The following is an 11,770-nucleotide window of genomic DNA, read 5'->3' as shown; positions in this document are numbered from 1 at the left end:
GACCGCGTTGAACGGAATAGTTCTCCGTTTGCACGCTGCGGTGTAACAACCATTAAACGAATAAAGCTGCGGTCAGCTAGGTTAACTACCGACTAATGTCGCTGATGTTCTATAGAACCGGCAAAACGAACCGTCTTATAGCGTAATGTCCCTATAACAGTAATAGTTTTCATGTGCCGCGAGTATTCGTCGCCGCACTGCAGTGCCCATCCGGCGGTGGTCGATTGAAATTCGTACACGCGATATGACCGTGCGGCTACAGCTGCAGCTTTCGCGTCGTCGTCCCGGACAGAAACCGTCGACGAGATCATCAACGACGTTCGCGTCTGCGGCAACACGCGAACCGTATTGTCGTTCCTATAATATTATCGTATTATAATATCACAAATATCGGGTTTCGTGTGTCCTTGTCAGTTGCCCGCAAAGGATAGCGTCCATGTCAGGCGAGCCATGAGGCTTATCATTTCATGTCATGGTGGTAGTGAGAGTACAAAAAGCCCGAGTATTTCGCTATACGCCGACCGCAAAGATCTGGGCATGGACAATCAAGGTGCTTCCGTTCGTTTTAGTGTTGCTCGTCGTTTTCGCCATGTGCTTCTTAGCTGTAACTCGCGTGAGTATTTTGTTTTTCTAATTGTTATTATTTACCTAGGTACACGTCGTTGACTCGGTCTTTGAAAAGAGATAATCGTAACGTATATTTGTTTACAAAAAAAAAAAAAAAATAAATAAAAATGTTCACATTTTATAAATTTGAACCAGTATAGTGAACAGGATTTTTTTTTTTCGATAGGGTGGTCAAAATGGCCAAATTTACACATGTATTTCTATTACATTTTAGAATCTCAGCGAAGCGATAAATATATTAGATTTATTTACAATGACACGTTTATTTGTACTGATTGAAATAGGCAGTACAAATATTCAAACTTCAACTTTAAGTGTTTATAGTAGAAAATTAGATTTAATTGGTATTTTTTTTTAGCGAAGGTGTTTAATATAAAAATAACCGGTATTTAAAAAAAAATCACATAAACCTCCCCCCTCCAAAAAGAAACAACGGTTATAGGTACCATATTATATACTTGAAAGTTTCAATAAATATATTTATATATAAATTGTGCCCTAGGTAAGAAAAATGTAGGTCTGTTTTATATCAAAATGCTACCAAAATTCAAAATTTACCACCCGGAGTCCAAGCCTCCCTGTTTCCACTAAATACGTCTCTGATATTACAATATTTTTTGGATATAACATTACTTAAAAATACTTCGATTTTCTTAATATATTTAAAATGGCTCTTTAATTTTTGTTGATAAAATGATTGTTTCTAAGTCAAAATTTATCAATTCAATACAAACTGATTTCTCATAAATATTTTCTACAGCATTTTTAAGCTCAATTTTTTTATATATCTATTCAAGTTTTGATTTTGATAAAATTTGATATAAATATATTATATATATTTATATAATAATAATATATTTTGATAAGTGAAAAATAACGATTTAAGTTAGGTTAATACCTATTAATATATATAATATTTTATATATTATACTATATAATAATAAATTGCTTTAAAAAATATAAAAAAATCAAAAATGAAATTATTAATTATTCAGCCCTTATTTTCAGTCTACATTTAAGTGTTTTAAACTTTATGAACATTATTATTATTAATTCCGAGTACTTGCAGTGTCCAATTAATATTTTTCAAAGTAAAAAACGTTTTAAATTATGACTACGTCATTAATATACGGTACTTACAGCCCAGACGCCAGTATATTATGTATTTATTTAAATGTAATATTATGTATGTATACGGGTTGAACCCAATTTAAAATATCTTGAAACTAAACGACAAACTAAGATTTAATAAATTTAAAAATGTGTAAAATATAATGATAAAATAAATAGTAAGAAAATTACATTGAAATAATATGGGTAATAATAGTAATATTAACAAGTAACAAAACGTAGGTATAGTATAAGTAATAATAATAAATAATAATAAATTAAATAAAGAGTTATTGGTCAGCTTCATCATCCTATACTATAAGGATTGTTTTTGAGATAACGTATAGAACAAATCGACAATTATATGTGAAATTTTATATATTTTAAAGATTCAATATAATTTGTAGCATTTTTTCATTTTTGGATATGTATCCTTGTGTATCCTATTTACTTAAACTTAAATGTTTATTATATCAATTTTATAGGCTCCAGCTTTACAAAAACGAAATTCTTTGAAGGTCAACAGCTTACAAGTGGCAAAATTAAAACCAGATGTAAGTATGTTTTAGTAAATATAATATAGCTATTAATAGAATTTTTGAATCAAAACGTATTTAGTTTGCTAAAATAATATAATGATATGTTTTAAAAATTAGCCAGCTAGCAGTGCACAGAATAAAGATTTCCAGTTAGAACGTTTGTTGAAGTCTAAACCGCCAAGCCTTCATTTGTTCGTCACTCAGTTAAAGAATGAAGCTAACGGATACTGTTTGGGAAAATTAGCCGAATTGCACAGAAATGCGGAGAAGTCGAATGTAATTTCAGAAAGATTAGAGCCATGTCGACCAAAACCATGGTGTCCAAAAATACCACCAGTGTTATGTAAGTATGACTGTGTCTGACTGTCTGCAATCCTAGAAATTAACAAGTTAAAAATTAAAATTAAGTTAAATAGATTAGTTAAGTAAGTAACTACCTAGCTAGTTACTTTTTTAAAAATAACTTATACTATATATATATATATATATATATATATAATTTTGTACTATGCGGCTCTAAAGTTCTAATGCTATAACCATTAATGACACCATATCGATTTACCAATCAATATATTGTGTATTTGTGTGTGTTTAGCGTTATTATATAATAACCATATACGCATATTTTTATTTTATGTAATAAGTAACTAACCATTCTTATTGAGTATTATTGTGTAATAAGAATAATAAGTAAATTTTTTTGTAGTTCATAAAAAATAATTTTGATTATAAGAATTAATTATTATCTAATCCACTAATCGAGGAACGATTGAAAATGTATTAGTTTTGTATGGATTTTTATAAAATAATTATAACTATTATATTTTATTTTGTTAAATTTTTATATTTTATATGTTTTGCATTAAAAATGCTATTACTCTGCCATTTGGTTGTCATCTAAAAAAAAATAAAATAAAACAATAGTTCTTCGCACGAAAAAATTTAAATACAGAAAGAAAAATAAATGGTTAGCATAAATATGATCATTCTTTAGTACCTCGGTTAACATTACGGTTAAAATTAAATAACTCTACCACAAGATAATAGTATAATAATATAATAAAATATATATTGAATACAGATATTTTAATATACGTACCTCTACTTCTATGGCTTTATGGGTTAAGTGTATAATTTGACAAATGACAATTAATATTTCAACACACTTTTGACACGAGGAATGGACCAAGTGAATGTGTATTGTATAATATTTGTTTTATTTGAATTTATAAATATACAATTGTAGACGGTGCTGAGAAATTGGATAGCGTCGCCGTTAATATGACCGAAGAGGAAATCGTGGACGCAGTTGGATCAATGGGCGTGGGCGGTTCTTGGGCACCGGATGATTGTAAAGCTAGACACTCAGTGTGCATCATCATACCCTATAGGGACAGAAAAGATCATTTATGGACATTGTTGTACAGGCTCATACCGGTGTTGAAAAGACAACAGTTGGATTTCAAAATATTTGTCGTCGAACAGGTATACGAAACGAATAACGCTATACGTAACTTGTATTAGTATATTGTACTTGGGGTATCTATATGGTATTTTGAGAATAAAGTGTCTATGAACTGCGCAACTATCCTATCTATTTATTATATTATAGCATTTGAAATTCAAGCTTTATAATCCACAGTAATTTATATAATTTACTAATTACTAATTAGTAAGTAATCGAATATTTTATTTTTACTATTTTTTTTGATACTTGAGCGCATCACTGTGTGAATATTATGTGATCAATAAATGTACGAGGGAATTAGAGACAGATTTTAATACAATTTCATAGAAATTTTCATTAAATAGTTGTCATTTAGCCATTTAGGCAAAAAAAAAAAGTTATTGTTGGGTATAAAAAGTAAGAGTGAACTTTTGGAAAAATATTCATGTTTTTATAACATATTTTAATGTTTGCTTGCATATGACGCGATGTACAAAGGCCCGTATGGCCGTGTGCAAGGGGGGGGGGGGGGGTAAATTTGGGGCTCAACTCACATCATTGCTTTTTTTGCATTTAGGTCATTAACATCTATTGGTCGAATTATAATAAACACCTTTCATACAATTAAGAAATTAATATAAATATTATTCTTTTTTTATAGTGTTAATTTTTTTCATTACCCCCTCCATAAAAAAATCTTGCGTACGGCTCTGGTACAGATATATGCTACATCCAGATTTATTTGATTTATTATTCCGAGTATATTGGATTTCTTTCTCATCATCACGATGAGACATGTTTTCTGTCTTTTCACTACGCGAAATTAGTATAGTATTGCACTACCTTATTATTATTAAATATTATTTTTACTCTACAAACAAATAATAATGTTAAGTTAGTTGTCTTATTAAAAAGTGTAGTAAATAGTAGTTATTTTAAATTATTCAATATTTTTATAACTGACATCACAAAACGTTTGTCTATACAGGTTAGTAATGTAACGTTCAACAAAGGAGCAATTATGAATGCAGCTTTTTTGACGATTTATCGTACGTACGGCCTACGCGGTGAGGGTGATTGGCATAAAGGGTTATACGGCTGCTATGTCTTCCATGATGTGGATATGTTGCCAGAGGACGACAGAAACATGTACAGTTGTCCGGAATTTCCCAGACACCTTTCAGTGGCCGTCAATGAATTTAAATATCAGTAAGCATATAATATAATATAGTATTTACCTATAAAATATATTATTGCCATATTGTGTATTTTTGTCATAAGATCACTTAAGAATTCAAATAATTATTCATAAGTAAGTAGTGTAATAAAACGTTTCATCATAATATTAGGTACATTTTATTACAAGTTCGGGATTATACAAATATATTATAATATTATTAAATTGAGAAAAGGCGTGTTCAATAAGTTACTATAGAATATAAAATATTGGATTAAACAATATATAACATAGAGTTTGTGCTAAGTGTTAATTGTTAATCATCGTCGTAAACTCGTAAGAGACAAGAGTTATTAGTGTCATCCCGACTATGAGTACGTAGTCTTGTGGCAGCAGGGTTTGTTTTTTGTTTTTGAACCCAAGTCTGCAGTTCCATTAGTACCGGAAGTACATGTCTTAAAATGTAGCTAAGTTTTTCCATTATATGTAAGCATATAACATTTTATAATACGTCGTGTATTGCTAGTATAAAAGGGTAAGTTAATTTTTCGGAACGTTTAACGTAAACTATTACAAACTGTTTAATCTTATTTAAAATTCTAAATAAACGGAATAGTATAGTTGATACACACTAGAAAACGTTAAACATATAATAATTTAGTTGCATAGGAATCATAGTTGCTAAAACCAAATTATCGAAAATATACGAATCGTTTTAAGTGTTTTTACCGAATTATGAATTGAAAAATAAGGCGCAAGTATAAAACTGTCATTCTGTCATTGATTTTATCTGTGTGCCAAAAATACTTTCCTGCGTATTATAAAACCTATCCTAAATTTTTGTTTTAGCTTTTATAAATATCCACGATTGGTTGGTTTCATAGTACACTTATATAAAACTTTAAAAGGTCAGAGGATAAATACTAACAAATACGTATTATACCTATAAATTATGGTCGTAACGTCATCATCGGCCCAATTATTAGATTAACTATCTATACACTGTTTGATGGTGATATGTCGTGACGGGTATTAATAAAGTTGATAATGTGCATATGTGTTTAAATAAGCTTTTATAACCACTCTAATTGGCGTCGTATATAGTATAAAGTGTATTGAAAGAGCCAATATAGGATTAACGCCCTTGCAGACTTTCAACATTGGCATATAAAATTACATTATTGAAGTATGTATGTTTATAACCTTGCTGTTGAACAATAAATGTTATATAACCGTTAATCATGAAAAATAGGATTACTTCCGAATATAACTACGAGCACAGAGTATATAGATAGGTACTTCATGGTACGCCATAGCTTATACTTTATAATATATAATACAAGAATAATAGCAGGAAATGAATTTTTTTGAATTTAAAATTCTTAGCGAAGCGAATCGTAAAGAATAAACTTTTATCGGTTTCAAAATAATATTATTATTTTTATTTCTTTTTTTGTAATGAATCATATTTTGGATAGGAGTTTTCAAAAAATAATGGCGCTAGATATATTTTTATTATCGAGATTCTTTAAATTATAGTGAAAATCATTTCAGGATTGGTTTTGCAGTTTCCGAGTACACCGAAGGCTGAAAACCAACAAAATAAGCGCTTTCTTTTTATAGTTTATGTATTATAGACATATAGTGGAAGTAAATTCCTTTAATTAACACTATATATTATTTAAATGATTAAATAATTTAATAGGAATAATATGCAATTTAATTTTTTATAATTTTTAGAAATTAACTGAAATATAGTTATATTTTAGACAAAGGTATTAAAAAGTAGATTAGCATATATATGTATATCATAGGTTATACCCGTTGTGTAATCATGATATATTTTTTTTGTTAACAAACATAAAGATTACCTTACCACAAATTGGTGGGCGGAGTGTTCAACATAAGACCGGATCATTATTTACTCGTCAACGGGTACTCAAATCTATTTTGGGGTTGGGGTGGTGAAGACGACGATATGGGATATAGGTAAGCACTTTATATTAAGTATTTATATTTTTAGGTAAACATGTTTAGTATTGTATTATAATATGTCGTATGCTCAATGCTCATTAGTTAATGGCTCAACTATGAATTTTTTTGAGAGTGATGGTTGGTAAAGTGGTAAATAATATCAGAATACCATGTATTGATAATAGTACAATATAGCGTACAATACGTATTGTATATAATGTACAAAACCGATGGCGCGTACAATTATATTCAAACATTTAAGTTATGTATGCGAATGCGAAATGCTGTGTACGCGCGTAGGACGTAGGTACTTTTATATATTTTTGATTAATATATTTTACGTCAATACTGCTCAAGCGAGAGCCGAGAGGGCTCTCTAATACCCTAAAGCCCATTCTAACTCGTACCATCCTAATAGGTCGGTCTAACTTACTTATATATACAGGGTAATTCAAAATGTATTTTATAGCCATTTTATCTTAAAAATATTAAATATTTATAGTACAATTTTTAATACAAGAGTTTTTTATTTTAGAAATATTTAAGATGATAAGTAATTTTCATATTTTTTTTATAATATTTTAAATGTGGTTTTGGGAGTCAACTTAAGAAATTTAAATGGGAATCTAAACTTTTTTTGAAATTCTAATGTGAAGATTTTTTTTTGAAGTATTTTGGTACATAAAAATCGAAATTTGGATGAGTAGTCTATGAGTTATAAGTGTTTGAAGTTTAGGTGAGCAGAGTATAGTAGACCAACATTTTGCGGAATATCTCCGTACTACTTCACTTCGGCTATAAAAACTTCAAATACTTATCTCTTAAACCATTCCTATGAATTTCGATTTTTATGTATCGAAATATTTCAAAAATAATTCTTCATATTAGGATTGCAAAAAAATATAAAAATTATTAATCATTTTATATATTTATAAATAAAAAAAACGTTATAATATATTTTTTCTTCGTTATGAATATTTTTACTGTAACAAATTTTGAATCACCCTGTATAGTATACGTATATAACGTGAGTAAGTACGTGACTACGTGAGGTATTCACAACAATTGCTGCTAAAACGCTGATATATAATACGTATACATTATACCTTTATAATGGTTTAACCTATTTCGAACTATTGTTGATATAATATCATTTTATTTAAAAATAATTAAAATAAAAAAATATGAGTTGAGTTTCTAGTAAATATGTAAATGTTTCATGTTTTGGTTTATAATTGTCAGCTAACGCCAATAATGTTTTTCGATTTTTTTCTTTTTATTACGCAACATTTTTAGGAGAACATTCTAATTTTTAATAAGGAGTCTAAAAATGGAGTGAATCGAAATGTTATACTATAGAATTTTAAATATGTAAAATGTATATTATCCTATAATTTTAATATTATTCTATAATATTACCTTTAAATGTTGCTATTGCTTGACGAGTTAAATTTTACACGAATTAAAATTAAAATGTTTTTTTTTTCAATTATACCTATACATTTAACTTATGTATAATATTCAAAAAAGTGTATTATATTTATAAGTATCATTTATCATTAAAATATATAAAAAATATAAATGTATATACTCGTAAAAGAGTTGGCGATCACGCCATAAAATAATGCGTATAGTAATAACACGATAAACCCTCAAACACGTTCATTTCCTTTTAAAATCAAATCTTAAAAAATGTCATCAATAATAGAATAAATGGTACTAAGCGTGTTCGCGGGTGAATTACTCTGTATACATATATAGTTAGGTATAATATACTGTGTCCGCGGACAACGACTGTTTGTTGCGATAGCGTTTCCACTACATAAAGTAAACCATCACTTTCGTCGTGTTCCGCTCATCCTTTATGCCGTCCAAAAAACTACCAACCCGTAAAAACTAAACACTTACATATATGTCGTATATTTTCCACTCAGGTTGGAACAGGTCGGGTTGCCGATCACCCGGCCGCCCGAGCGATTGGCTCGATACACGATGGTCAAGCACGTCAAACGTAAACCGCTCGCTCACGCCGTCCGGCTCAAGTTGGTGCACACCAGCCAAAAACGTTACAGGGCCGACGGGCTGAACACGCTCAAGTACGAAGTGTTCCGGGTGGACACCGAGAAGCTGTACACCCGGATACTGGTCGGAGTCGGCGACATGCCCGACTACGTCCGATCGTTCGAAGTCTCCCGGCGATCCACCGCGTCACAGAACAAGAGGTGGAAATGATCGCGCTGCATAATGATTGCACTATCAATAATAATATAATATAATATATGCTGCAGTATGTATAATGTTTGTTAATTGGATCGCCAGTAATCCTAGTTCGTGATGCAGTGCGACTATTTTATTGAAGTTTATTTTTTTAAATGACGTACCTATATTATCTCGGTAAAATACAAGGAGGCAGCTATTAGTCGTATATAAAATTGCATAAAAAAAAAAAAATTAATTGCACTCAAAACATATTTGCACTACACACATCTTGCAGAATTGGGGTTACTGACTCCATTTAATTAACACACTTTATATGACCTATATTATATATGTCCTTATTATATGTGCTATTGTGCTATATATATTTTATATTCTTGTAATACTGTTATAGTGTATACCATGCCGTACAATTATATTATACATTATATAGTTTGCAAGTCCGTAACTGGGTGTGGGGTTCAGGTCCAGAATTTTTTCTATACGTGGAAACATTTGTCAGTAAATATTGGCTAATATTGTATCAAGAATAAATTTATAATTTTGTTAAAATATTTAAAAAAATAATGTCGACCCCAACCTATTTGTTTTCAGTTTCGGTCTTGTTTACATGTATATGTATTGATATGATATATCGTTGAGTATTTTGATACTAGATAGTTATTAATGTTATTATACAATATAGCAGGCCCTATGTTAAAGATTTTTCATTTTTGTCCAAAGTATAATAGGATATATGTTAATGACTGAAACTCTGATGAGGGGGTAGTAGAGTCAGTAGATGTAATTTTAAGATCACCGAGCGTTTATTAATTTGATATTTTATGATCTAATATCACTGTTATATCATATATAGGATACGATTACAAGAATGTTAGAATTAAAAAGCTCAAAGTTATCTTCGCCCCCTCGGTCATGAAATGTCCAAACATTCTGCTATATTGCATAACTATTGAATTCGCATCATTTTTAATTCGTATTATTATAGTGGCGCAGTGTTATGAATTGAAAGACTACTTACATGTGATTATTATATCCCGATTTATTACAAAATAATTGGTAGTCAAATCGCGGACTACACTTATTGTATTCATACTTCCACTTTGATTTCTACTGTTTGTTAGAATAAGGCCTGTTACATATTATATATTATAGTCGTATAATTATACTATTACTGTCTATACTCAATATTATACTTGGTATATTGTAGGTGAGTAGTATACCTATAATTACTACCATACTTATCTAGCTATCTCAAAATACACAGTGTTATGCTATTTAAGTGTGTACCCATGGAATGTAATGTTATATGTATATACTTAAACACTATACATATATTTATTGTTTATTTTTGTATATGGTTTTTGTACCTATTGAGACTCGTATATAAATATATTATATAAAAAAAATGTATATACCTATCATCCGTAATCTATATAATATTATATAATATATATTATGTCATAGGCCATTTAAAAAATTTTTCAGCCATTGCGACATTTGGAATTATATTTTGTTCTCCGTCTGTTATATCGCCATATCGATTGAATTTTAGGCCTATTATTGCAACGACGTTTTGGAAATAGTTTTTAATGCCTATTTTTTTAACAGAAATTATTAATAAATGTGTCATTGTTAAACAATATTATTTAAGCTAACAGCATACCTAGTTATTATCAATTTGAATAAAAAAAGAAAAATCTTGTTATTATTTTTAAATAGTATTATACGTGTCACGTACGTACTGTAGTTATTAAATCACTACTTTTTTGTTTATTTGAATATGTTGCTTTTGTATCGTAGGGAGGTTAGTAATAATTGTAATTCCTATAACGGACTGCTCCATTGCAATAAGTGGTCTAGAATTTTTACGTCTTTTCCAGATGATATGCGATGTATATATTATTATAATACGCCTGTCGCCTACTATACATTATTATTATATATGGTTGAATAAATCGTCCTCCTATTATTATTATTATTATTATTATTAACTATTATAGTTTGTAAACCATTGTTGAATTAGCATATAAACAGAATATGTTTTTTTGAAATTATGTTATTTTTAATATATTATACCATGTTCTTAAAATATCGTATATTTGTTATTTGTAAAAACATCGAAAACAAATCGAAAGCAGTATTAGAGAGTTTACTAAGAGTTGGATGGGGGTGTAAGATAAAAAAGTATATCCCCTTGACAAAAAAAAAAAAATTAATAAAAATATAGTCATATGATAAAACAAAGCACAACTTTATTTACAAAAAAAATATATATATTTTTTTTGAAGTTAAGAAATTAGTCAGTTACATCAACAACATAATATATTGCAGTAGATTGTATACCTAACTTTCTAAAATTCAAATAATAACTAATCCTTAAGTTAAAAAATTATCTTTTATTTCCTTTTTATTGCACACTAGCTGTAATGATTCAGACAATTATACAACTTAGTCAATACAATTATTTAATCAAGAAATATTTGTTTATTTGTATTTAAAATTATTGTATACATGCAGTGTGATTATAACAAAACAAGTTGCGATATTATTGTTCAAATAATTGAATTACAACAAAATTTGTAAATTATTACATAATATTATACTTAAAAACCGGATTTAAATGCATTTAAAATTGTAAAATACGAGTATGCATACAAATATACACTAAGTAAAGTC

At 28.8% G+C, this 11,770-nt stretch overlaps 1 protein-coding gene across 1 annotated transcript; it reads left to right on the top strand.

Annotated features, from left to right (window-relative positions):
- LOC132932067 (beta-1,4-N-acetylgalactosaminyltransferase bre-4-like) lies at window positions 1–11,183 on the top strand. The gene is made up of 7 exons (XM_060998263.1): window positions 1–613; window positions 2,223–2,291; window positions 2,394–2,619; window positions 3,523–3,761; window positions 4,712–4,932; window positions 6,767–6,889; window positions 8,809–11,183. The coding sequence occupies exons 1-7, from the start codon at window positions 473–475 to the stop codon at window positions 9,104–9,106; spliced, it is 1,317 nt and encodes a 438-aa protein (XP_060854246.1). The 5' UTR covers window positions 1–472; the 3' UTR covers window positions 9,107–11,183.
- Window positions 11,184–11,770: the final 587 nt, after the last annotated feature.

This window comes from Rhopalosiphum padi, chromosome 1, assembly GCF_020882245.1.
Source record: "Rhopalosiphum padi isolate XX-2018 chromosome 1, ASM2088224v1, whole genome shotgun sequence".
Classification (NCBI taxonomy): Eukaryota; Metazoa; Arthropoda; class Insecta; order Hemiptera; family Aphididae; genus Rhopalosiphum; species Rhopalosiphum padi.
The sequence above is the reverse complement of the archived record's forward strand: the minus strand, read 5'-3'. Positions and strand labels throughout refer to the sequence as shown.

Excerpts from the sequence above, each read along its gene's own strand:
- LOC132932067 (XM_060998263.1), top strand. The coding sequence starts at position 473 with ATGGTGGTAGTGAGAGTACAAAAAGCCCGAGTATTTCGCTATACGCCG. Across the intron at positions 2,620-3,522 it reads AAAAATACCACCAGTGTTAT|ACGGTGCTGAGAAATTGGAT; the intron begins GTAAGTATGACT and ends ATACAATTGTAG. Across the intron at positions 3,762-4,711 it reads AAATATTTGTCGTCGAACAG|GTTAGTAATGTAACGTTCAA; the intron begins GTATACGAAACG and ends TTGTCTATACAG.